The sequence below is a fragment of the Cavia porcellus genome, unplaced genomic scaffold, assembly GCF_034190915.1.
Source record: "Cavia porcellus strain 051 isolate PalLab524CR breed Dunkin Hartley unplaced genomic scaffold, mCavPor4.1 scaffold_31, whole genome shotgun sequence".
NCBI classification, from domain to species: domain Eukaryota; kingdom Metazoa; phylum Chordata; class Mammalia; order Rodentia; family Caviidae; genus Cavia; species Cavia porcellus.
Window position 1 is genome coordinate 27,499,325 of NW_026947514.1, and position 27,569 is coordinate 27,526,893.

At 39.7% G+C, this 27,569-nt stretch overlaps 1 protein-coding gene across 7 annotated transcripts in view; it reads left to right on the forward strand.

Annotated features, from left to right (window-relative positions):
- The window catches only part of Arel1 (apoptosis resistant E3 ubiquitin protein ligase 1), a 45,515-nt gene extending 22,136 nt beyond the window's left edge, over nucleotides 1-23,379 (forward strand). For 2 of the 7 annotated variants that reach the window (XM_005004823.4, XM_005004824.4), the window contains 18 exons: nucleotides 1,453-1,513; nucleotides 2,368-2,594; nucleotides 3,464-3,701; nucleotides 8,077-8,246; nucleotides 8,485-8,665; nucleotides 8,844-9,091; nucleotides 10,837-10,914; nucleotides 11,660-11,801; nucleotides 11,931-12,052; nucleotides 12,987-13,062; nucleotides 13,573-13,682; nucleotides 14,694-14,873; nucleotides 15,230-15,355; nucleotides 17,454-17,583; nucleotides 17,669-17,727; nucleotides 19,810-19,899; nucleotides 20,310-20,485; nucleotides 20,590-23,379. In XM_005004823.4, the coding sequence (XP_005004880.1) occupies nucleotides 1,498-1,513; nucleotides 2,368-2,594; nucleotides 3,464-3,701; nucleotides 8,077-8,246; nucleotides 8,485-8,665; nucleotides 8,844-9,091; nucleotides 10,837-10,914; nucleotides 11,660-11,801; nucleotides 11,931-12,052; nucleotides 12,987-13,062; nucleotides 13,573-13,682; nucleotides 14,694-14,873; nucleotides 15,230-15,355; nucleotides 17,454-17,583; nucleotides 17,669-17,727; nucleotides 19,810-19,899; nucleotides 20,310-20,485; nucleotides 20,590-20,692 (2,472 nt within the window). In that variant the 5' untranslated portion in view covers nucleotides 1,453-1,497 and the 3' untranslated portion in view covers nucleotides 20,693-23,379. Of the gene's footprint in view, nucleotides 1-1,452; nucleotides 1,514-2,336; nucleotides 2,595-3,463; nucleotides 3,702-8,076; nucleotides 8,247-8,484; nucleotides 8,666-8,843; nucleotides 9,092-10,836; nucleotides 10,915-11,659; nucleotides 11,802-11,930; nucleotides 12,053-12,986; nucleotides 13,063-13,572; nucleotides 13,683-14,693; nucleotides 14,874-15,229; nucleotides 15,356-17,453; nucleotides 17,584-17,668; nucleotides 17,728-19,809; nucleotides 19,900-20,309; nucleotides 20,486-20,589 lie in introns of those variants that run through there. The other 5 variants (XM_063240790.1, XM_063240791.1, XM_005004825.4 and 2 more) reach the window with 4 other exon arrangements.
- Nucleotides 23,380-27,569: the final 4,190 nt, after the last annotated feature.

Here is a 27,569-nt window from a genome sequence, read left to right on the forward strand (position 1 = left end):
TTGCCCTTGGGAAGCTGAGGCAGGAGGATAGTTGCAAGTCCCAGACCAGCCTGGGCTTTAAAGCCAGCCTGAACTATAGTGAGATTCTATCTCTAAAAGACGAAAAAAAAAAATCATCTGTGTTGAGAATTGTAATGTTACTTTCCAGTAGGACTTTAGATACTAGCCTGAATAACCATTTCTCTAAAACCTGAGATGGTCATTCCTAAAATGTCTACTCTCTGTGGGTTTCAGTGGGTGTATTATTATCAGAGGAACTGAGGAGCCATTTTTTGTCTCAGATTTTTTTTAGCACAGTCATACATAAAAATGGACACTGCTAAAAAGTCATTTTGGCCTTCCTGGATCTAAGTCTCGAAATTGTCTCTTAAATAGTCTGGTGTTGGGCCAGGGTGCAGGGTTAGCTCAGCGGTGCAGTGCCTGCCTGGCAAGTGCGAGGCTCTGAGTTTGGTTCCTGGTACCAGAAAACAAAATAGTAAAAATAAGACCCCAAAAAAAAAGAAAGAAAGAAATATTCTATTGCTAATGAGGGTGCTAGGCATTGATACTTTCCTGAAAAGAATGAGTTCAGTACACTGTAAAATGGAGAGCATATGCAGCCCCTAAGGTCGTTCTCAGTGATGAAGTATGAGGTTCAACAGGACATTTCCTGGTGGTATCTTTGATGGTTCAGATAACCAAACAAATAATAAAGATGAATTGCCCAGCAAACAAACGTAAGCAACAGTTTTCCCTTAAACTCCAACCCTGGCAGGTATCACGTAGGATGACAACTACCATCTCCACCTTTTATTTCTCTCCTTAACCTTTCTGCTGAGTGTATTCTCAAGAGGGCTTCTTAGTCTGTCTGGTTGTTCATGATACAAATGATTTCTTTTACATCCCCACTGCTCATTATTGCCATGACTCAGAGCTCATTTTAATTATATTTTGCCAATAATATACTTATTTAATATTATTTGCCAATAATATACTTATTTAATAAAATAATACTTATTTTTTTTAAATGTGCATTTCATATAGCTGTTTCTGTTTAGCTGAATTACTTCCAGGAGGCAAATATTGTAAAAGGGAGAAAGTCATTCTGTTATCCTCTTTGCTTTTGTTAATTAGCAACATTTGGCATGTGAGAGAGAAATTGTCTTGGGACCCTGAGATCTAAGAAGATAAAAGCTTGATTATTGCGTTTCATAATTAGCAGTAAAGCATATGACTGGTTATGGTATTCGTAGGATGATTGATAGATTGGAAGTCTTTAGGGGGAGTGATGCAATATATGCAAGTATTCCTCTTGAAAAATTATTTTAATATTATCAAACTAAAGATGCCAAACAGTAAAGCTTTAGACTAAAAACATTTGGCTTAAGCCATATGCTTAGCTTTGTCTGATTCTGATACTGCTATAAGGAAAAGTTGCAGAAAAATTAAACAAGTTTTTTTTTTTTTTCTCAGCTGCAGCTGTGATCCTCGGCTGTCTGTTGGTATTGAAGGGACCTGATGTTTTACGTTATTGGTACGTTGTAAAGAAAGCTCTTTTATCTTTTTGTTATAATTTGCCTTGTTCCTTTTTTACTTTTCTGCCTATCCTTCTCCTTTGAAAATGAAGCAAGAAATATTTCCACTTGTGCCAGAATGTACCTTCACACAGTTGGCAGAGGAATTCATTCATTTGGGAAATATTTATTGAGTAATTAAAATCTGTGCCAGGCACTGTTTACAGTGGAATCTAAAGTTGAATAAGGCAAAAATTTGCCTTTAAGAAGTTCGTAACATGAAGGGGAACACAGTCAAAGCTGAGAGGTTGTGATAGATACAGGAGTTTGAGGGAGCCCAGAAGAGGGAATCTTAACTCCAGTGGGACTTGGGGAAGGCCAAGTGAACAAGGGAGGGAATAGAATGCTCATTCTTTTCACTGCTTCTGTGAATTCCTAGCACATGCAGGAGGGTAGGGCAGGGGAATATCACAGATCGTTCATGGTAAAGAAGAGGGTTAACAGGCTTGCTGTGAAAGGCTAGAATAAATACTTCAGTTTTGAAGCTATACAGTCCCCTTGGAACTACCTGGTTCTGCCTGTGTGATGCAAAAGCAGCTGAAGACAGTTTGTACACAAATGGCTATGGGTGTGTTCAGTAGAACTTGATTTTCAGAAACAGGCAGTGGGGTAAAGTTTGGCCTGAAGGCTGTAGTTGCTGACCCCTGGTCTGGAAGGCCCTGTCCTCTCGTAGATGTGGTGACCCAGTACAATGTTTTTTGGCAATCTTGAAATCTCATGCCGAATCCCTTTAAGTTCTGCGAAATGGTTAGCCTGTTCCACATTGAGAAACTAATGTGTAACTGGCAGGTGGTTTGTATGTTCTTTTACATAGGTGGAATCACAGTGTCTGTGGTTGCATTCTTCTTCACAATTAAGTTTCTCTTTGAGCTTGCTGCACGTGTAGTCAGCTTCCTTCAGAATGAGGACCGTGAGCGCCGAGGGGACCGGAGTATTTATGACTACGTGCGGGGAAATTACCTGGATCCCCGGTCCTGCAAAGTCTCCTGGGATTGGAAGGACCCCTATGAGGTGGGCCACAGCATGGCCTTCCGAGTGCATGTAAGGGAATGTTTCTGTCTCTGTACCCTTTGGGATTTCTGAGTCACTTGCTTTCCAGAGCTGTTTAGTCTTGGTGTTACTAGGTGGAATGTTAACAGTTTCCCTTGTTTTTCAGCCCTTCCTAGGAACTTGGGAATTGTTAGTATCTTAAAAAATCATGAATTTCTCCATCCTTTTGCTTCACTAGGTACTAAGCATTAGAGAAGTAAAAAGCTTAATGTTAACCTTTTCAAAGCAAAGAAAATGCTAGAAAAGAATAGTTGGCCAACTATATCTTGAGGGCCAAATTGGGCCCTCCTTCTAGTTCTTTAAATACATTCTTGTAACAAAGTTGCACCTATGCATCAAGTATTGACTTGCTGGTTTTTCACTGGAGTAGTTTGGACACTTGAGTAGCTCTGTATGATCATTTAGGCAAAAATATTTACTATCCGGCACTGTACAGGGAAACTTTGCTGGCCGCTGCAGTGACTTCTTTACATCACATCAAGCTTGTCATTAAAGCCTGAACTCCTCCACTTTTGCCTGGTGCTTTGGTTCACTCAGTGCCATTCCTGGTATAATAGAAAGGGCTATGAACACCGAAGAGGCCGAATTTGTCATGTTGGAATTGGTATGGTCTTGATTTATGGTACAGTCTATCCCATCCTCTGCACAGGTCAAGAATTTATTCATAAGTTAATGGTTTTCTTTAGTGTGCCAAAGGAATTTGTGTCTGTTTCTGTGTGCAAGGCTGTAAGAAGTGAGGTAGGCACTGGGGTTTACTGGAGTTACCTCAGCCACCAGTACCTCCTCTCTCTCCACATTCTCTTATGAGGAAAAATTTTCTCCTGTGATCATTAAGGATCGCCTCTCTTCTCTCCCTGCAGTTATTCTATAAGAATGGGCAACCTTTCCCTGCACATCGGCCTGTGGGACTGAGAGTTCACATCTCCCATGTTGAGCTAGCAGTGGAAATTCCAGTGACCCAGGAAGTCCTTCAGGAGCCCAATTCTAATGTCGTAAAGGTGGCCTTCACTGTGCGCCGAGCTGGGCGTTATGAAATTACAGTGAAGCTTGGTGGATTAAATGTGGCCTATAGTCCTTACTATAAAATTTTTCAGCCTGGTAAGTTTGTTATTCTTTTCCTTTTCTCTCTACTCTCCCGACCTTCTACCTACTACCACTCATCCATTACTCTCCCCCATTTCTTCTTTCTTTTGTCATTTCGTTTTCTGTTTTGTGGGATCTGGTGAGATTTTTTTTTTTTTTAATTTTTTTTTTGTACTGGGTATTGAACTCACAACCTTGTACTTGCCAGGCAGGCACTTACACCACTGAGCAAAATCCCTAGTCTGGGATCTAGTGAGATCCAACCAAGGCCTCATGCATACTAAGCATATGTTTCATCCCTCACCTACACCTCAGCTTCCCCTTTGAAATTTAATTCACATGCTATAAAATCTTTCTATTTAAAACATACAGTTTAATGGCTTTTAGCAGTTAGACAGCTATCACTATAGTCAACTTGAGGACATTTTCATTACCCCACAAAAAAACCCCAAAGTTAAGAACAGGAATATAGCTCAGTGGCATAGCCCCTACCTGGCAAGCACAGGGTCCTGAGTTTGACTCCCAATACTAAAAACAAAATAAAACTAAACCCCAAATTTAGGACTCATTTTTGTCACCAAATCCCCAACCCTGGATAATAGTCTCCTTCAGAAGGGTTGTGTTTCACATTTCATTTTAATATAGTCATAAATTTTATGATTAGCTAGTTGTACATAATACAATGCTTCTAAAGTTTATTCATGCTGTAGCGTGAATTCATGCATCGTTTCTTTTTATTGCCATATTATAGTGTTTCAGTTTACAGATACACCATATCATATTCATCCGCTCATGAGCTGATGGATATTTGGATTATTTGTGCCTCTGTTTTTTAAAGCATTACCTATGCATGTTACTGGAAAATCCACCCCAGGGCCTCATGCATGCTTATTTCCACAACTTGGCTGCCAAAAGTAATGCTACTATGAACATTTGCCTGCAAGTTTTAGTGTGGATATATGTTTTTATTTCTCTAGAAGTAGGATTGCTGTCTTTAGTCTGGTAAATCCTTAAGAACTGAGGGTACTAGGGTAGACAAAAGATAAATTTTTCTGATTTTTGAAGCCTTTTCAGGTAAAAAAGTATCTTGACCTACATTTTACTCTGCTGCCAATATGTTTTACTTCTCACTAAAGAGTGTCTGTCCACATGTCTGATATATAAGAATAAAGATCTTTATCTCTAATTTTTCCATCCTTCATGTTTTTATATCAGTAGCACATGTCATTGACATTGAGGTCCCAATGTATAATCTGTGGCTCTTGGTTCTATAACATGTATGTTCAGGGTGTTGTGGTCCTGTGTGCCCTCTGTGCCTTGCATGACTTTTCTTTTGAAGGTGTCCTTAGATACTAGTTATTTTGGTGTTTGCAGAATAATCCTTGGTTGACACTGAGAATCAAATCTTACTTTTTTTTTGTCTTTTTCTTTTTCATCGGTACCAGGGATTGAACTCAAAACTGCACACTTGCAAGGCAGGCGCTTATGCCGCTGAGCTAAATCCCCAGCCCCGAAAATCAAATCTTAATGGTTAGGGCCTTAAGAAGATTGGTGCATCTTTTTTTTTTTTTTTTTTTTTTAACCATGTGGCCCAGACTGGCCTTGAACTCGAGACAATCTTTCTGCCTTGGCCTCCCGAGTGCTGGGATTACAGCCATGTGCTGCCATGCCTGCTAGATTGGTATATCTTTGCCTGCCTGGTCCTCAGTTTTCCTTGCTTTATAGCAGAAGAAAACTCTGGATAAAGTAACTCCTGAGCTATGTCTTTCTCCCTGAATCTCCTTTACTTGAATGCCCCTCTCAGAGGTTCCTTTACACATGAAATAAGCTCACCTCCTAGCCACCAACGCAGAATAGTTTATATCCTTATAATATGTACTAGCCCTTTTTAAAATTCAACCTTTTAGACAGGCATGGTGGCACATGTCTGTAATCACAGCACTTGGAAGGCTGAGGCAGGATCACCATCACTTTAATGCCAGCCTGTACTATCTATGGAAGTGAAACCCTGTCTCAAAAAAAAAAATTAACTTTTTATTTCAAGATAATTACATATTCACAAGCAAGTATAAGAAATTGAGATCAGGTATACTCATTAGCTCGTTCTCCTAGTGATAATATCTTTCAAAACTATGGAACTGTACTGTAGTGATATGGTATAATAGCACAACCAGGTTTTGACATTGTTACAGTCAAGATATGAAACGTTTCCATCATCAAAAGGACCCTTCATTGCCTTTTGGTAGTCACTTCATCCTTTCCCTTACTAGCCTGTTTCTTAACCCCTGTCAACTCATTAATGTGTTGTCATTTGAAGAATGTTACAATATGTAACACTTTGATATAAGAATGATATAATATTTAACATTTGTGGTTGGCGTTTTTCACTAAGTAAAATTCTCTAGACATTCATCCATGTTGAAAATAATATCTTGTTCTTTTTTATTGATAATACTTTACTTATGAATGTGTTTTTAATTGTTCATTCATTGAAGAACATCTAGTTCATTTCCAGTTTGGGCCTATTTTGTTTTGTTTTGTTTTTTATCTTTTTGAAACAGTCTCCCTGTGCAGTTTGGACTGGCCTTGAACGAACTCACTGTGTAGCTCAGGTTGATGTGGAACTCACAGTGATCTTCCTACCTTAGCCTCTTCCGTGCTCGGGTTACAGGTGTGCCCCACCACACCCAACTAGTTTGAACCTGTTGTGGATAAAGCTGTTAATAAACATACATGAACAGATTTTTGTGCGTAAATATGTTTTCTCTTCATTGGTATAAATGTCTTAGTCTTATGGGAGTTTCTTCCTTAGTGTTTGAAAAAAAAAATGCCGAACTTTTCTGGGATGGCTGTAATGTTTTATATCTCACCAGCAATGTATGCCTGATTCAGTTTCTTCACATCCTTGTCAGCATATTTAATATTGTCACTTTTGTATTGTGGCCATTCTGAAAAGTGTGTATTTTTAGTTTGTATTTCTTCAATGGTTATTCATATTGAGTGTCTTTTCATGTGCTTATTTGTCCTCTGTGTCTTCCTTGGCAAAATGTCTCAAGTCTTTAGCCCACTTTCTAATTTTTTTCCCTACTGTTGGACATTGAGAGTTTTTTTATTTTGCATGCCTGGTTTTTTTTTATTAAATATTTGTTTTCCAAGTCTATGGTTTTTCCCTTAATAGAGTCTTTTACGGAACAAGTTTTTAAATTTTACAGTCTCATTTTATCTATTTCTTTTTCTTTTATGGTGTCTAAGATTCTGATTAGTCCAGATTCCAAAAATTTTGTTTTTTCTAAAATTTTTCTGCTTTTACATTTTATGCTTAAGAATCACATCCCTTTTCAGTTAGTTGGACTGTGTGTGTGTGTCTGTGTGTGTGTGTGAAAGTGTGTTTTGCTTATATATGTCTAGTTGTTTCAGCATCATTTGTTGGAAAGGCACATTTTTCCTTCTCTGTAGTGTTTTCTACCCTTTGTCAAAACTCAGTTGGGTAGTTTTTCTTTTCTTTTCCTTTTTTGAGACAAGCTCTCACTCTGTAATTCAAGCTGGCCTTGAATTCCCCATGTAGACCAGGCTGGCCTCAAATTCACAGTGATCCTTCTGCCTCAGCCTCCCAAGTATTGGGATTATAGGTGTGTGCCACTATGCCCTGCTAGTTGGGCATATTCTTAATAGTCTAGTTCTGGATTCTTTTCCAGTGACCTCTGTCTGTCCCAGAGCAATACCATATAGTAAGTCTTAAAATTCATAAATTGGCTGTTTGTATTTTATTCTTTCCAAGAATGTTTTAGCTATTCTGGTTTCTTTATTTTTCCTTGTAAGTTTTGGGGATAATATTATCTAAACCTATAAATAATCCTGCTGTGACTTTAATAAGAATTATGTTAAACCTATGTATTGTTTTGGGAAGAACTGACCCTTATCATATATTAAAGCTGCCAATTCACAAACATTTTTTCATTTAGGATCACTTTTATTTTAATTGCATTTTGAACCTTTTTCAGCATACAAGTCTTGTACCTGTTTTGTTGGATTTCACCTCTTTAATGCTTTTTTTCCTCTTTGTTTTTGCTGTTGTTCGGCACTTACTTTTGAGATCTCACAAGCAGGTTCCTGAGACTCTAGCACCCTAGCACCGTGTCTGGAACTCTCACTTCTGCTTCCTTCGGTTCTTTTTCTCATTGTTTAATCCTGGTAATGGTTAAAAATTTATAAAACGGAGTCCCAAAGTTCATTTGAATTCATCTGTTTCCTTTTTTCTTCTCTCTTCTTCATAGTGTTTTATGCCAAGGAATCAAGAAAGAATCCAGCTGTAACTCACTAAGAAGATGTGTGTGTCCTAAGGATCACCTGTTCCATCTTTCTAAATGTTAGATTCTATTGTCTATTCCAGGAATGGTGGTTCCTTCCAAGACCAAAATTGTGTGCCATTTTTCTACTCTTGTGTTGACCTGTGGGGAGCTACACACCCTTCAAATAGTACCCCGAGATGAGTATGACAACCCTACCAACAATTCTACGTCCTTGAGAGATGAGCATAATTACTGTTTGTCCATTCATGAGGTAAGTGGCCCCCTTCTTTCTCTTGTGTGCTAGGGAGAGCAGGCTCACCCTGAGTGCTTACCCCTTCTGATTCAGTCCTATCACTTCTCTCCTCACATTCTGCTACAGTACCTAACAGTACCTGCTTCATTAGTAATTGTGAGACATAGATGATAGATGAAGTTTTTTTGTAAAGAGTAAATTGTCTTGCAGATAGGGAAACTTCTTAAACTAAGTATAGTTTGTTTTCTTCCGGTAGCTAGGTCCTCAAGAAGAAGAGAATACTGGAGTTGCATTTGAGAAGTCAGTGACATCCAACAGGCAGACCTGCCAGGTGTTCTTGCGACTCACCCTCCATTCTCGAGGTTGCTTCCGTGCTTGCATTTCATACCAAAATCAGCCAATCAGTAATGGAGAATTTGACATTATTGTCCTAAGTGGTGAGTTGAAAGCTGTAATTTAATCCTGTTCCCATGGCCATTTCTCTTTTGTATATGTGCACTACTAACTTGATAAATGTTTTGATATTTGGATTATACGTGGCTTATTGTGAACTGAATAACTACCAAAAGATCATTTTTTTTCCTCCCCTGATTCCTTACTTTCATTCTGCTTCAGAGAATGAGAGAAATATCGTTGAACGCAATGTGTCCACTTCAGGAGTGAGTATTTACTTTGAGGCTTATCTTTATAATGCTACCAACTGTACCAGCGCACCATGGCACCTTCCACCCATGCATATGAGCTCTTCACAGCGCCGGCCCTCCACTGCTGTGGAGGAGGAGGATGAAGACTCACCTTCAGAGTGCCACACCCCTGAGAAAGTGAAGAAACCAAAGAAAGTGTACTGCTATGTATCACCAAAGGTTGGAACCCCCATTCTTGCCTTAGAAGACCCATTCCTGAGCATGCATGTAATTGGTATTTGGTAACAAACCACAAAGTAACAGTCTGAGTGTTACTAGGGTGCGATCATCCACTTGTAGGAATTCTGGGACACGTGAGGACTGCTTAAAGGGATGTAGAAGATTATGCCACCTCTGCTGATGCAGATGATTGGTTTGGACTAAACTAAATCTCTGCCTAGAGGTTCTGTATGTCTTGGCACTACAGGACACCGGTGCATTCTGCCCTTCTATTATGTTGGGGAAGATTTTAAAGGCATGATCCTGAGAGTTTGAAAGAAAGCTACATTTAACCATTAAAAAATTCTCGCTAGAATAAATTTGCTGTTTATCTCTTGTTCTGTAGTGAAACGATTTGATGTTTTATTCTGTGATTTGTGAAATCACTGTAAATGGATGTTGCTATCAGGCTACAGGATTAGAATAAAGAAATTTTGGCAGAGGGAAGAGGGTGAACTTCCCAAGCCCCAAAGCTCAGAGGTGCTTTGTGTTAGAAGATTTGAGCATTTGTACTTTTCCTGTTCATTCAGCCCACATAAAAATGAAACTATTGAACATCCCTTTAATCTCATAACCAAAGCTGAGTTCAAGTTCTGTTACATTTTTCTGTGTACATTCTTCATTTTTAAAAATCTAGCATTCCTGGTACCGATAAAAAAGAAAAAGACAAAAAAAAAATCTAGCATTTTTTGAACTAGGAAAAATGGTAATGAGGGAAATGGATGGGGTGAATAAGTGAAACAAGGTTGGCTCTGAACTGATCATTGGGGGGAAACCGTTCCACCTCATGTCCAGATAATAGTTTGTGGTTTTTGTTTTTTTTTTTTGTCTTTTTCCTTTTTATCGGTACCAGGGATCGAACTCACAACTGCCTGCTTGCAAGGCAGGCGCTTATGCCGCTGAGCTAAATCTCCAGCCCCTGGATAATAGTTTTTGTTTTGTTTTGTTTTTTAGACTTACATATTATTTTGTTTTCTTTTCCCCTTTTATAAATGGCATAAGGTCTTCCTTTATCTTTACATGAGATATTCTGGTGAACTTTTTTGTGAGCCTCCCTGTCCCCAGCACTCTACTTTACCCTCCTCATTCCCTCAGCTTCTTGTCTCCCCATTTCTGGTAAATCCTTAGTACCATCCAAGTAGATTAAAAAAAAAAAAAAAAAAAAAAGACCTAGTAAGTATTGGCTACTGGTATACCATCTGTAGTCCTGGAAGAGGCTATTCTGAGCAGCACCAAGCCGAGCAGGAAAGTTTGAGGTGAATGTTCTCTTTCCCAAAGTGAAAACCTAATTGTAGGTATTTGAAAGTTTTAAGTAAGTTATTAGTAAGACTTGAATATTAAGATTTTGAAATGCCTCTGTGAAACCGGAGTGTCAAAATAGTATTTTTGTATTTGCTCTTTTAAAGGTAGAACTGACATTTATTTTAGTACTCACTAAATTGACCCTTTTTGTCCAGGCAAGAAAAGAGATATTGGGCTGGGGATTTAGCTCAGTGGTGTAAGTGCCTGCCTAGCAAGCACGAGGTTGTTGGTTTGATCCCCAGTACCGCAAAAAAAGAAAAGAAAAAAAAGAGACATCATGAAAAAATTTAGATAGATACTCCATCATTGTATTTGAATCCCAGTATGCTGTGCTTGAATTGTAATACCCAAATAGGAGCTTTTTACCTACCACTAACTTCATTTTCTGTATGTTGGTCTTCCAGCAGTTCTCAGTGAAGGAATTTTACTTGAAAATCATTCCCTGGCGCCTTTACACTTTCCGAGTATGCCCAGGAACTAAAGTAAGTTGATCATTACATCAGAGCCGTACTGACCACACTTCACCTCTGGGATGTTTCAGCCTTTTCTTTTTTCCCAGAGGGCTTTCAGTGTTTCTGGAAGTTTTTCCTGTGCACACAAAATTTACTTCCAAATAAAGAAAGAATCAATATCTTCTCACTAAATGGCACAAAGAATCTGTAAATCTTAGAAGGACCTTACCTGCAGGTACAGGAATTAATAACTCACAACGCTTCGCCAGTTACTTTCGGTTTCCAGGATTAAGTTTATAGAAGGGGTATTGATTGGTAACACTGGCCTAAACTTAATCTCCCAGTATGATGAGTCTTATTCTTTCTCAGAGTTTTCTTTTACTTTTCTGGCTTTTGGAATGTAAACTTTTGTCTAAAAAGTTCACCCGTGTTGTTTTATAAAAGTCACTTTCTCCTAGCCAGTTTGCACTAAATTGTGTTCTTTTTATATATGCTTAGTACTTTTACCCTTTTTATATTTTGTCAGAAGGTCTGTAGTATATTGCCTGTGATCCTTAAAGGCAGTTTTGGAGGCTCAAATCATGTAGAATAAAATTTGAACTATAGAACATTGAAGTAAAAAAAGAGAGAGAGAGATGCTTGTGGTAGGTAGTAACGCAGAGAAAACAGGTTTATCATGTTTTTGTTGATTAGCACAGAAGGAATTTGGTAATATGGAAGATTTTTATTTACTCGAGAGTTTTATAAATTAACTGCTTTTTTCCCCACTTATTAGTTTTCATACCTTGGCCCTGATCCTGTTCATAAACTCCTCACACTGGTGGTAGATGATGGCATTCAGCCTCCTGTGGAGCTCAGCTGTAAGGAGAGGAACATTCTTGCGGCCACTTTCATCCGCTCCCTACATAAGAACATTGGTAAGATTGGACAGGGGTTTCGATTGAGGAGGCAGCAACCCCTGCTCCCCTAGGCCCATGAAAGTGTAAAGGCATGTCACAGGTAACTGCTAATAAGGCTGTAATCACGATGGGTCTTGTGCTCCTCAGGAGGCTCTGAGACCTTTCAGGACAAGGTGAACTTTTTCCAGAGAGAACTCCGGCAGTTACACATGAAAAGACCACATTCCAAAGTCACCCTGAAGGTCAGCAGACATGCCTTGTTGGAATCGGTATGTAAAATTTCATCTCTGTTAGCAGATGCCAGAATTTTCCAGTCTCTTTTAGTATTTGGTTGTATCCTGAGAGTTATCTTTTTAATGAAGCCCTAAGTCTCTCTCTTTAAAATCCATTATAGGCTGTTTTTATTTGTTTGTTTGTTTGTTTTCTGTTTAATTATCCCGATACTAGGGCACATATGTTAGAGGTGTGTTACTGAGTGAAAGCTGAGTAGTATACTGGGTTTCAGGTCTCTGGAGAATTAATTAAACAGTTTTCTGTGTAGGGAGGTATAGTGGTTATGGAAGAAAGTTCCTGCTATTGACTCCGTGGAATAGAAGGGCTCTTGTTGTAAAAAGGAAGTGATTTTGTTGTCACTCATGTCTGATGGAAAAGGAACACCTGATGTGTGTCTGTCTCCACTGCACAGACACTGGCATGGGTCTGACATTCCCCAAGAATGAGAAGGATTGGTCCCTGTCCAGAAAGTGTTTGTGGTGTTTGGCTCTGGTAGGTGTGACTGGAAACCCCTGTTCTCAGCCACACTCACCATGTGGCATGGCTCCCTGTCTGAACCTTGCATTGTGCATTAAGACATCTAGCAGATAGATTCTACTTTACTGAAAACCAGGACTCCTTGGTTCTCTTGCTTACAGTTTCCTGACGTCAATCATTTTTTTTACTTTTGGCAAGAATTTTTTAATTAATAAAATGAGCATTGTCTTAAAAAAAGACCAACTTAGCTTTCCAATAAAGTGACAAATTACAGTTTCTTTTCATTGTAAGTTTCTTCCAGAGTTATGTACATTTTAAGTGTAAGAGGATATTATTAAAGCTTCCCTGTAATATATCTCCTTCATTAGTAGAGGCTAGCTCAGCATGCAGTAGTGGCAGTGTTCTTGTGCACGCCGGCGGTCTGACAGTTTCCTTCCTTTCACTGCTTTTCAGTCTTTGAAGGCCACTCGAAATTTCTCTATCTCAGATTGGAGCAAGAACTTTGAAGTGGTTTTTCAGGATGAGGAAGGTCAGTTTTGAAATTTAATTTTTTTTTTCTTTTTTTGTCATTTTCCTGTCCACTTCCAACCTCTCTCTTACTCCCTTTCCACAGGGGAGGAAAAAAAATACCCACTCATGTGCCTGTTCCCTGAAACAACCCTACTTCCATATGTCAAGAAGAAAAAGAAAAAAGTAAAAAAAATCGCTGACTAGGAGCATAGTAGAACTTGTAGAGCAGAGACATGGGAGCCAGAGGGAGAGGCCTTGAATCAGAGGCAGGGTAACCGTTATGCAACCAGGAGAACCATTCATTTGCTGAGATCTCTTATCTCCTGTGTGTCCATTAAGTTAGTGATCACAGTAACTTCACTCCTACAGAAAGGGATGGAATTTTTAAAAAATGCATACGTGAGCTGTAAAGGAAAAACAGTAGAGTGATAGAATAAAGGAAATGTAACAACAGTAAAATGGTGGCTAAAGGAACAAAATGGAAGAGGAGGTAAGCACAGGTCACCTTTATTTTCATTATGCTTTTCAGCTCTTGACTGGGGAGGGCCTCGTCGGGAATGGTTTGAGCTAATCTGCAAAGCACTCTTTGATACCACCAATCAGCTCTTCACCCGATTCAGTGACAACAACCAAGCATTAGTGAGTCTGTGACTTCCCCATGGGTGGGTGGTAAATGTGGATTATGTTATAATTAATACACAAGGGTTTGAAGTTTTGAAACCCTGGGAGTCTGAAAATTCATGTCCTGTTCTTAATTTGCTACTTACAATGTGAGCTAATAAGATTGTCTCCCTCCTTTTTGCCTTCATTATTTTATCTGTAAAACAGAAAAATGCAGACAGTTGAATTTTTGATGAAAAGGCAATGTAGTGCAGTGGTTGCTTTACTACTTACAGTAATTAAGCCACTTTCTCAAAAAATGCCTGAGGCAGTTCCTACTGTGCCAGATTACTGTTGAGTAAAGGAGTAGGAGTTAGCTGAAAGAAGTTCTAGGTTGTAGAGAAGATGTCATATCATTCACTGATTAACTTGCACATGCAGCTAAGCACAACAGATTTACTCCAAGATTATTTAGCTTAATAAGACTTCATTGTTGCCTTTCATCCTTCATTCACTTTGCATTACTCATTGTGTATCTATCAAAAGACCAATGTTACTTAGGTGGGCTTTTTGATTGTCAGAAATTCTTGCTTCCTTGGCATGATACGTTGGTTTTCTGCTACTGTAACAAATAGTTGCAATAATTAGCTTATAAAGAGAAAAAGTTTATATTGGTTCATAGTTTTGGAGGTTTCAGTCCATGACCAATTAGTCTTTTTTCTGGTCCTGTGGCAAGGCAGCACATCGTGGCAGCAGTGTGTGTGACAAAACCATTCATCTCATGGCCAGGATGTGAAGGAAAGAGAAGAAGAAAGCAGAATCACAGTCTTCTTTGGGGCCCTGTGCCCAGTGACCTAAAACTTTGTACAAGGCCCCACCTCTTAAAAGTTATACTTCCTCTGCATAATGCCATGGACTGGGGACCAAGCTGTTAATGCATGGAGACATTCCAGGTCCAAACCATAGCACATGAGGTTGGGGAAGGAAGGTTTTCCAGAGCTAAACTTGAAGAAAATTGAGCCTGGGCCTTTCATTTTCTTTCTTTGACAGGTGCATCCCAATCCTAATCGCCCAGCTCACCTGCGCCTGAAGATGTATGAGTTTGCGGGGCGGCTGGTAGGCAAGTGTCTGTATGAGTCCTCTCTAGGAGGAGTCTACAAGCAGTTGGTCCGAGCTCGTTTCACCCGTTCTTTCCTGGCCCAAATCATAGGACTACGAATGCATTACAAGGTAACCTGTTAGTTGTGCATTTTCCACTGAGGGTACCTGGCCATTAACTGGGATCACTCCACCTGAGCTGATGGGGTTTCTTTTGTGTATGTGCATGTGAGTGGGGGTGGGGGGGTGTTGTGTTCTGTTTTTGGTGTTTTGAGGCAGGGTCTCACTGTGTAGTTCAGTCTGGCCTCAAATTCATGGAAATTCTCTTGTCTCAGCCTCCCAAGTATTGGGATAACAGATGTGTACTTCCACACCAGCCTGAGCTGATCTTTCTTAAGGTTGAATGGATAATTGGCTCCCCCTCAGTTACAAAGTTTCATTTCTAGATTAGATAGTGTTCATGTTCTGCTCTATGTCTTTCTCCTCAGTACTTTGAAACAGATGACCCTGAATTCTACAAATCTAAAGTTTGTTTTATTCTCAACAATGACATGAGTGAGATGGAACTGGTCTTTGCAGAAGAAAAATATAACAAATCAGGTCAACTGGATAAGGTGAGAAGGAGCAAAGCCTGTATGAGTCCTAGTCTGTGTTCCCCAGCTCCCTCTAGGGCAGCACTGTCTCTAGAACTTTCTGTAGTGATGGGATGGTTTTGAATGGGTGTTATTTATTTAGGTTCAGAACATGGTCAGCATAATCAAATAACTGAATTTCTCATTTCATCTTAAATTTAAATAATGACCTGTGGCTAGTGGCTTCTGTATTGCACGGTGCACCTTTAGAGTATTACATCAGTGCACCATTTACAATTGCAGCCATTTTTTGAGGCAGAGGGGCTGCTAGGGATTGAACCCAGGGCATCACATGCTTAGCCTGTGCTCTTCTGCTGAGCTATATTCCCAACTTTGATCTCTGCCCATTTGAGTAGAGTGAACGATACCAGTACCCATCTATCCCATACATTCTTACTTTCCAGTTGAAAAATAACTGAGGCTGGGGATTTAGCTCAGCGGTATAAGCACCTGACTTGCAAGCAGGCAGTCGTGAGTTCGATCCCCAGTACCGATAAAAAAAGAAAAAGACAAAAAAAAAAAAAAAGAAAGAAAGAAAAATAACTGAGTGATAATGAAAATGTCACTGCTCACGGATGGCATTGTTTGTGTCAACAATTACACAAGTGAGGTAGATGATTCCTGTTTAACATAGTCCTTATGCATTAGGAAGTTATTGGCCCAATGTATTTTTGATTTAAATGTTTTTATATTTGTATTGTGGGATTAAATAATGTAAGATGATTTAAAGCTGCAACAATACCTACTAAAAAGCAAATTAGCAATGACTGAAATGTCTGACTAGCAGTACTGTTGTACTAATGACCAGGTTTCTTTGCTGGAGATTATGGGATTGCTGCTACTTACCTTCACACACAGAAGATCAGAGCCTTTCTTCAAAAACTGGCATAACAAAACAGCTACTCAGTAGAAGACTAAGAGAAAGCATGACAGGAACAGAATGTTATTCCACAGCAAGAATTTTTAATGAATTTAAAATGTAGATTTAGATATGATTTGTTCCTATTATCCAGGTTATTTAGGAGGCAGAGGCAGGTAGATTACAAGTTCAAGGCTAGTCTGGGCCATCCTCAGAATAGGATAGGATAGAATAATAAAATATAGAATAAAGCTTGGGGATGTAGCTTAATGATAGACTGTTGGTCTAGTATTCACAAAGCCTTGGGTTCAGTCTCTAGTACTACTAAAAGACAATTACAACTTTTTTCTATTATTATGGGTAATTCTGGATATTTAATATGAATAAGCATTCTATTTAGCAGCTAAAAAAGTAAATTATTACTATTTAGTAGTCACATTAAGCTTAATTAAAATGAGCCAGTATGTTGTCACCAAGACCTTAAAGTGTGATCTTGCAGCTAAAGGGAGGCTTTCATTCTCCTGTGGAGGCAATTCTGGTCCCTGTGTGCAAATGACCAAGGCAATGGTTTTCTGGTCCCTGTGTGCAAATGACCAAGGCAATGGTTTTAAGCTGTGCTTGAGGGCGTCCTCAAATGTCCCTTAAGAATTGTCATGGAGGAAACTAATTGTATTTGAGACTCATAGCATGTTTAGCTTTTTCTTCCCCAATAGGAAAATCAAGGACCCAAATAGTTACATATTTGAAGTTTTGTAGCAAGTTAACATCAGGGCTGGGATTAGCATCCAGAATCTCTAGACCATGATCTTTCTATTGATTTACTTTGGAGATAGAAGAATCTATGGAAACAACTACCCATCTCAGAATTTCTGAGACATAAAAGGACTTCTTTGAGAAGTTGTCAGTGGTAGTTTAATTTTATATGCTACATTAAAGTATTGCTAACAGGGAACCAACCATAGTACTTTCCTATTGCACCATTACTGCTTAACGAGGTCAGAGAAAGCCTCACCCAGACACACTTTAGTCATAGTAACTACTGGGGTTAGCAACAGTGCTGAGAGCCTTGAAGCTTAATCGTGAAAAATAAAAGCAAAACTAAAAGCCACATGTATTGCTAACACTGTTTAATTACACTGTTAAGAGGAATGTAGCAGACAGCTACCATCTTACAGTCTTTCAACCACAGTCTCCTTGTTTTTCTTTTGCCTCCTGTTTCAGGTTGTAGAACTCATGACAGGTGGAGCTCAAACCCCAGTCACCAATGCAAATAAAATCTTCTATTTAAACTTGTTGGCCCAGTACCGGCTGGCCAGTCAAGTGAAAGAGGAGGTGGAGCATTTCCTAAAAGGTGGGAGGCTGTCTCCTTTTGACCTGGAGTTAAAATGGCTGTATCCATGGTACAACTGTAGCTTAACTTGGCTACCTTGTTTCAGGCTTGAATGAGTTGGTCCCTGAGAACCTTCTGGCTATTTTTGATGAGAATGAGCTTGAGGTATGTTGGAACTAGCTTGCTGCACCCTCTGTTACGAGGTACACAAGAAAACCCTTTATGAAAGAATTGGGTTCACTTCTGTCACCTATACATATTTGACCCTTTATTTAGCTTCTTTAAAAATTAAAATGTGAAAATCAGAAAGCAGCATGTAGCTATTTGTGAAAAGTAATAACATTCATTTGTTCATTAACTATTACTACTACTGCTGGGTACTGTATACACCCCTGTAGTCCCAGCCCTCAGGAGATTGAGGCAGGATTGCTATAAGTGTTAGGCCAATCTGGGCCACATGGTGAGTTCAAGGCCAGCCTGGACTACACAGCAAAAAAGTGTGTCAAAAAAGTTTAAAAAAAAAAAAAAGTGTTATTACTAGTAAAGAATATTGGTATCATGTATAGTTTTCATAAAAATTTATCCCATTTAAGAAAATAATAGGATTTATTTATTAGATATCGAGTGCTTCCTATATACCATTCGTGTTTTGAGATGCCAGAAAGATGGCAATGAATAAAACCAAGTTCCAGCCCTCATGATTGCTGTGTTGTAGTGGAGGAAACAAATCAAAAGATGTGATTGTATTTCACAATTTTGGATCACAACATATATTTTTACAGACATATAACAAATTCTTATTTCAGACCCTCTAACAATCAAGAGTGGCTATAAGTAAATACTGTACTTAGAGTTAGCTGAATTAAAATCTCTTAAAAAAATCTCAAATGCAGACAAAATATTTTATTTTTGCTTGCTGATACAGAGTACAATTTATTAGTTTTAACTTTCCATAACTTTTATGAGGAATGATTTCTGTAGAGAAGTTCTTTAAAAATGGAGAGGAAAGTTGCTTCATGTGAACTTGTGGAATTCTTATAAACTATATTTTAGAATAAGAATCAAGATCTTCTGCAATTTTTATCACCTTTTGTATATAATGGTATAAAATCCAAAAAAAATACGTGAATGTGTCACCTAAGTTTCTGATAATCCTGTCACCTTTTGCTGTTGTTTTGGAGAAATGACGAATAGCTTCTACTATATTTTGTTTTATCATGAAACAAGTATTTTAATAATGTAGAAAAAGTAAGAAAAGAAAGACATACTATAGTCTCTTAGTAGTTTCACATGCTACTCATAATCACTCATTCACCTAGCAAGTTGTTTTTGGAGGAAGTAGGGCTCCACAGGCTTAATTTGGGCTTTTTTCGTCTCTTGATCAGAAAGTATCATTCTTCTTGCTACTAGCTGAGTACTCACACTCTAGTATACTGGATCCTGAACCAAATTGGGACATCAACAAGATCTTTAGGGCTCTGGTGTCATAAATGTCTGGGTTATTTTGATATAATTTTTAGTTTATCTTATTAAGGAGAAACAAGGCTCAAAGGAAGGTAGTAGTTTAATCCATAAAAGGAGACTTCCTGGGGAAAAGGAAAAACTGTTTAAAAAATTCATAAATCTTCATCAAAGGAAAAGGATTTTCTGTTTTCCCTGATATTTCTAGGCTGAATCCAGAACAGATTTTTGGTATATTCTTAGTTTCTTTTTTTTTTTGGCCTTTTTCCTTTTTATCGGTATCGGGGATCGAACTCACGACTGCCTGCTTGCAAGGCAGGTGCTTATGCCGCTGAGCTAAATCCCCAGCCCCTATACTTAGTTTCTTTTTTTGTCCTTTGTTGCAATTAAAAAGAATCCATAGCAACAGTTCTTAATTAGAGGTGTTCATCAGAAATAACCCAGGAAACTTTTTCATGTTATATGTTTATAACTCAAGAGATTCTAATTCAGTAAGTCTAAAATAGGGCATGAGCATCTATCTATCTATCTGTATATCTATATATCTATATCTATATATATATATATATTTTTTTTTTTTTTAAACAGTGGATTTTTACCACTGGTTAGCAACCATTGACCTATTACAGTTGATTTCCCTAAAACAGTCTTCGCACTGTGACCTCAACTGTCTTTTCCATGGTGTTGTCTTTATTTTGTATTTTTGTGTTAACATGGATAATTCTGACTGTATAGCGAATCTTGGTCCTCTGGCTGTTCTAGTGACACATGATCATCTTTTTCCAGTTGCTGATGTGTGGAACTGGAGACATCAGTGTGTCTGACTTTAAAGCCCATGCAGTAGTTGTTGGTGGTTCATGGCATTTCAGAGAAAAAGTAAGTATGCCAAATTTCCATCAGTTGGATTTGTGCCTTGTTAGGAAAAGGTTTTAGAAGAGAAAGATAGAAGACCCAATCAGACATGTTGACTGGGAAAAAATGATAACAGGTGGGACAGACAGGTGAGTTACTAGGCAGAATGGAACTCTGGTTCCTGATGGCTATTACACAGACTGCCACAGGAGCAGTAAATTGAAAACACAAATAGAACCAAGCAATCAGCAGTCACACCTTGACTGTATGACAATGTAGATACCTTGTTTGTCAGCTCTGACCATTCCTATTTCTGTCCTCATAGAACTATAAACTGGGACATAGCCCAACTTCAGGTTGTCTTATCCCTTACCTGAAGGTTCAAAAGCTAGACTACTACCATCTGTGATTTCAGCCTTATGCTCTTCTGCCAGGTTATGAGGTGGTTTTGGACTGTGGTTTCCAGTCTAACCCAGGAGGAGTTGGCTCGTCTGCTTCAGTTCACAACAGGTTCTTCTCAACTACCACCTGGAGGCTTTGCTGCCCTCTGCCCCTCATTTCAGATTATCGCGGCTCCAACCCATAGCACGCTGCCTACTGCTCACACGTGGTAGGTATCTGACTGCCTAATGCATGCCCTTGTGGGAGATTATCTTTCCAGTTGTTTCCAGTGTTTCTGGTAGTATGAGTTAATCACTTCTCTTGCCTTTCCAGTTTTAACCAGCTGTGCCTCCCTACGTATGACTCATATGAAGAGGTGCACAGGATGCTGCAGCTGGCCATCAGTGAGGGTTGTGAGGGCTTTGGCATGCTCTGACCACTCTCCTGTTGCCAGCTTGGCACCCATGTTCTCTGGAACATCTGGGCGCATGTTACAGACATAATCACTGACCCTGACATGCATAATCATCAGCCAGAAGATGCCGCATGCTTCCGTCTGTCTGGATTCTTTTGTCACCTACAAGCCTTGTCCTTACCTCACCCTTCCCTGCCCACATGCAGCACAGGCCACTTTGGCATGGTACCTAAACTGAGCTCTCCAATGGCTAATGAGAAAAAGACCATGCTCCTGTCATATGATTTTGTTCTTTGAAGATTTCAGAAGCTGAAGAGTCAGCCTCAGTGGCTAAAGATAACACACCCGACTCAGCTCTGTTGGGAAGCATATGTGCGGAGAGTCTTAAGTCATACCTGTCTTTAGCTCCCTGTGCTGATGCTCCTGGAAGGTTCCCTCTTGGCTCCCACTGCTGGGGCAGGTGATTGTTTCTTCCCATCAGCAGCCAGGACAAGCACAGAGAGAAAGTGGTCCACCTGAGAAGTCTTTGATTTTCTTTGCCCATACAATGCAGACGCAGACCATGGCACTGCATTACCTCTCATGAGAACTGATGGCACAAAGGAAATTTTTATATTATTTCCCTTTTCTTTCTTTTTAATGTCAGAACTGGAAAAAACACTTTCCCTGCAGGCAGTTCTGGAAATGATCATTAATCCATAAAGAAGAACTTTGTGAGCTTTTTCTTAAATTTGAGCCATGAAAAAAGCAGTCAGACAAGATGTGAAGGACAGCTGGGCTGTAGCCTGCAGTGTAGAACATAATTCTTACTTAGAGTGAGGGTTATGTCCAAGCACATGGCTGACTTGAAGACTACTAATGCTTTCCCTGAGTTTATTCTTTGCACTGACGTGTGTCTTGGCCTGCCCATTGACCTCCAGGTTATAGTCTTAACATCTGGAGAGTCTTTAGCATTCTGCTGAAGAAAGTTTGATAGCAGAAGCGTGGGACAGTAAGAACATGCCAGCAACTCCTTATCCTGCTTAGTGTTCCCTTACAGCACTGAGGCAAGGCCAAAATGATCACAGGTCCCTGGTCAGGCCACATAGGGCACAGAATGGAGGAGATATGTTAGATAGAAGATAACTACTCATCGCAGGTACTTCCCTTGACTACATCAGTTACCAGGAAGGGGAGCCATACAGGGAGGAAGCCACTGTTTTATTAAGTTCACTATGGAGTATTGATTGAAATGAAGCTACCATCTCTTAGAAGATGAGAACATCTTTTTTCATTACTCTTTGAATGAAAACAATTCTAAGGATCACCATCACATCACCTTCCCAGATTTCTGGTTTTTAAGACAGCTCTGCTGCAAGCTACCAATTCCAATGGGACACTCAGCTCTGAGACTATTATAAGCCATCTTTATTGCCAAAACCAGCAAGTACACAGAGTCCTGAGACAAGGCAGGACTTGTGGCAATGCCTTGGCCTCCTGGAAGCATGTCTGAGCCCTCCTGTTCCCAGGGATTATGAGGAACAAGCCCTCCTGAGCTGCTACAGTTTCTGCCTGACCTCACTTCTTTGTAGTTACCATTCGTCCTTCTTGGCATGGGTGCTGACCTCACTCATCTTTGGGGTTTGGATCCATCAGGGCCTCTGCACCCCAGGATCCTCCATGCCACATGGTCACTGCTCTCCTCAGGGACCAGGACAAGGTGCTGCTGCTTGTCCACATTTCCCCCCCATGGGATATATATGGGAAAGTTTGGTCATTATCCTGTCACCCCTCAGGCCTACATAGGGGTTTCCAACTGGGGCATGTGGGCTGGTTCTGCTGGTTTTGACAGTTTTCTTGGATTCTGCATCCTCACACCCACCCCTTTCTCCAGACAGCCCTACAGTGACTGATGCTGGAGATGAGTTGGTTTTCTTAGCTATATCTGTCATTTGAAGCCTAGTCATAGCACTTTTTCAGTGTATCCTTGGCACCACTGCACCCTACCTGGGGAAGCTGCATCCCTAGGGTGGTCTGTAGGTACCAGAGACTATTTAACAAAACCCTTTGATAAGCTAGGCATTGTGACACATGCTGATAATCCCAGCACTGTGGGAGCAGGGGAAGGAGGATCACAGGTTTGAGCCCAGCTTGGGCAACCTAGCAACTTAGACCCTGTCTTGAAAAATAATACAAAGAGGTCTGGGGATGTAGCTCAGTGTGAAGACCCTGGGTTCAATCCCCAGCACTACAAAAAAAAGCAAAACCCTTTGGTACTGCTGTGGTTTTCTATTCTTCCAGTTTACCGTCTCTCTTCCCCAACTCTGTTCAAAAGTGTCATTGCTCTTTTTGCCCTGTTGCTGTACTCCGCCCCCGTCCAGTCCTGCTTTGGTTCTAACCAGTGTGGGGGAAAAGATACATGTTAGTGAGAGGAAGAACGTGTTATTTGAAGGGGCATTTTTCTGTTCATGTTTCTTATTTTGGTCAGTTCTTGTATTTGTGCCCTTGTGGCCTAGATATGTGAGAAGCCAGCCACCCTCCAGGCCTTTTAATGTCTTTGAAGAAGACCAGGCCTCATGTGGACACTAAGGAGAATGATGGCATGGTTCCAGAAATTTGGCAGAGACCAAACTCTGTTGCACATGTAAGGCCAGGTGAGAGGACCTGGCATTTATAGCTGGTACTGTAAATATTTTGTACAATAAATAAATGAATGTCTAAAAGAAGAACTCAGGAGCAAGTGACTACTGTTGTCAGTGGAGATTCAAGGTTTAAATTGAAAATGGTGGAGAAAAACATGTAGCTATGGTTTGCTGGGCTCAGGGAAGACTATGTAGGCACTAGCTTGTCCCACAGCTTGCCTTTTCCCCCCTCTCCAATAACTTATCCACAGTGTCAGGCTAGGCCACCCTATTGTCCCAGATTGTATCCAGGAGGCAAGTATTTATGCTCAGTTCCTGAAGAAGAAACTGGTTTGGCAAGAGCAGGGGATATCTGTTATCAACTTTAAAGATTAATTTGTTGATTTGCTACATAAGAAACTTGGTATAGGAAATTTGAAGTTAAAAGTATAAGGGAAATAAGTTACCCACCACCCAGAAAAAAACATTATTAACACTTTAGTATACAGCCTTCCAATTTTCATATAATATATTTATTTCCCACCACCACGTCCCCACCCTCCCACAGGGCTTTAGATGTGGCAAATAAAAGAAACACTATTAAAAGCTTGTGGGTGGCAGTAGGTACCAGTTCTTTTTCAGATAATCTTGGCAGAGAAAAAAAATGACTTGTGATTTAAGCCTGGAAGGAAAAATTTAGGGACTTTTGATTTTCTCAGGGTAGTACTCATGATGTCTTATACATTGGACTCCAATTGAGAAAGGCAAATCAAAATATCCTTTTAATTTTCTGAAGAGATACAGATTATTGCCTCTACTCATTAGATCTAGTGAGTTGGAATCTTAGCTTGAGAACTAAATTTGTTTAGTGCATTCACTCAACTCCCACTTAATCAAGTTCTTTGAATGGTATGTCTTAATAAGTTTTATCCTTCCGACTTTACATTTTCAAATCATTTACAGTCCTACATCTTTTTTTTTTTCTTTTTGGTACCGGGGATCAAAGTCACCACTGTGCGCTTGCCAGGCAGGCGCTTACGCCACTGAGCTAAATCCCCAGCCCCTCAATCCTATATCTTCTGCGTTGCTGCTTTTGTGACTCTAGTGGGTTACAGTGAATGTTAATCATTCAGTGTCATCACAGAGCCATTCCTGTGATTTAAGAGATTGGTCAAATTGTTCTTGAATTCACACATAACTACTGGCATTTGCCTCTTATACCCTGTCTTCTTTGAGCCATTGCACACAGCACTTTCAGACTTGTGCCAAGCCATCTTTCCCTTAGGACTGCAGTAGAGGATGTTGAACCTAAAGAGTGCCTAACCACTATTTTGATTTCACTTGGACTCTCAAGTATAACAGACCAGTTCCATGTACTGGGCAATACTTTCATTAAATGAATAATTCCTTTTTAAAGAAATGTTGAGATGTAACATGCACAAAAAGTATACAGACATGTACAGGTTAATAATAAACACATCCAAGTCAAGTAAAACACTGCAGCCAGTACAATGATGGCACATGCCTGTTGTCAGCTCTTGGGAGACTGGCAGGAGGATTGCCCTAAGTGAGAGCACAACCATATCCCTTTCCTTACGTGATTATCTTTACATACATAGTGATTATCCTGACTTACAATTACTTCATTAATGTCATTTCAAACAACCTGTTCCAAAACTCCACAAGGAGAGAAAAGCCTGTGCGGCCTCTTGGTAAGGTGCTAGCCAAGGTCTGTTTCTCCATAGTAATTAGATCTCATGATTGGTTTTTAAAAATCTTCTGAGACTGTCTTTACTCTGTGAAAATCTAATCCAGATTCCTGATGCTGATTCTAATTAGTTATACTCTGGGACTACAAGGATACTGTTCTGTAAAGATTTTCCCTCAGATACTCTAAACTGGATATTCCTTTTTCATTTGTGCCAAGTTGTGATTCTTTCTAGTGATCAGTAGGATGTTCTTGAATATCTCATAAGTTTAGTGGTAGTGAAAATGACTCAGCACTAAATTGTCTCAACTATTGTGGAATAGACTAGTATTTCTGACTCACTACTAAACCTGTTACAACTAACAAGACTAAAATTATTGGAGAGCTGTTTGGTTGTGTCTTTCAGTTTTCACTGAAATATGACGGGATGATTTCCGTATCTGCTGAAAGTGTTGTGATGCTCTTGGCTTATCTAAGAGTAAGTGCTTCATAAGGTTGGGAAATGCTTTGCTGTGAATACCTCTCCCTCCCCCTAGAATCAGTTTGCTTTAATTGTGCTTGTTTGTATAAGAACACTCTGTAGTAGCCATAGTAGAGACTTGGTTTTCCACAGTGAACGCAGATGTGGTCTCTACTAGATGGTCAGTGAATTCCTGATAATGAGAAGCAGAAGATGAGGAATGATAGCTGTTTGATTTTTGCTGTGGTATAAGGTGGCTTTCGCAAAGTTGTCCAGGCTGTCGGTGTGGCCTGACTTTGTCAGTGCCAGCCAGCGGCAACAGCAACTTTATTTTATTTTTATTTATTTATTTGCAACAAGGTCTTGCTATGTAGTTGAGGCTGGCTTTGAACTTACTGTGTAGCTCAGGCCACAGCAGCATTTGAAATGAGTTAGTGAGCTGGGGATTTGCTCAGCAGGCATAAGTGCCTGCCTGGCAGGCACAAGGTCATGAGTTCAAGCCCTGGTACAAAAAACAAAACAAAATGAGTTAGTGATAATGAGTACCTCTAATGAAGGCACAGAATCACACCATCCAATCATCTAGTTCACTTTGTAGCTTTCCTTTAGGGAGATGACAGCTTACTCAGGATGAAGCGGATCAGTGTGGTTGCTGCTTCCACTAAGCAGGCCACCATAGCCTTTATAGTCTCTGATAGCCATGAATGCCTTAGACCAAGGTCATTTGGAAAACCGAGCAAATTTCTGAAGGAGCAAGTTCTTGAGATTTTATCTTCTAGAAAGAAGCCAAGCTTGGACTAGAGATAGGATGAGAGAAATTTTTTCTGTAAACCTATGCCCTTGGCCTGGTGGCCTGTCCTGATAACAGGTACCTCCTTGTATCCTGTTTCTATCTCTAGGGCAGATAGACAACCTAGCACCTTTGACTTTTCTTAACCCATCTGCTTACCAAATTGTAATAATAGCTATCATTTTTTAAAAACTCTAAAAGTTGTTTTGTTTTGTTTTTATGTCTTCTTGAGACGGGGTTTTGCTATGCAGTTCAGGCTGGCCTTGAGCTCACTTTGTAGCCCAGGCTGACCTTGAACTTGCAAGATCCTCCTGCCTCAGCTGGAGTGCAGGAATTACAGGCCTGCATCACCACACCCAGTGATAACTATCATTTTTGAAACTGTTGGGAGCTTTAATATACATTGTTTCATAGTTGTGATGTTACAAGGTAGGTCTTGTTTTCATCATTTTATACAAGAAATCATTGAGGCACAAAGACAGTGTCAGGGTTCCTTAGCTAGCAAATGGTAGAGGTGTGTTTAAACATAGGTCTGTTTCATGTCAGAACCCAAACCATATTTCTGGTTTGTCTCTAGCAGATAAATTTAGGCAAGAAAGTTCAAGCATTGGGCCATCACTGCTCACTGACCTTGCCTCAGATTGATTTGGTGATACTGTGTGTGATAAACACTTTGCGTCTTGGTTTACCTAGTAGTCCCTTGAAGACTTGGGATTGATGAGGAGACAGTCTTACTCATCCAGGTCAGAGAGCTTGTTAAGAGGTACAGCTGTTCTTACTAATTTTAAAATCTTCTTCATAGAGAAAGATACCCGCTAATAACTTCAGTGAAGAGACTTCGAAGTCTAAATAAATCTACATAATTTTCAAAGACACCCTTGAAAGTAACTAGGGAAACAAATCCTGAAATTTTTATATTCTCACTTTGGTGGAAAAGCCATGTGTCACCTGCAAATGGGAATAATGAGAATAAGGTCAGACACCACACCATATTCCAGTATTTATGTCTGATAATTTAAGTATTCAGGAAAAAAGTCTCATTTGAATATATGTGTTGCCTCTATACTTTCTTTACATGAAGGAATACCATTTGGTAAAGGTTGAATTCCAGACAATCTCATTGAGGAAGCAAAAATTTTCCAGAATGCCAAACAAGACTGATTCTATTGGGACTATACGCATAGTGTCTTCTCAGTGGTGGTGTATCTGTATGTCTCTAGGATGCAATCAGTGCTCCAACCCCTACTTTATCTGCAGTGTAGGTTTGCACCTGAAGGAATCTGTCCAAACCTTCCTACCAACAGATTAGCAATATTCCCTCTCTTCAAAACTCCCACTCA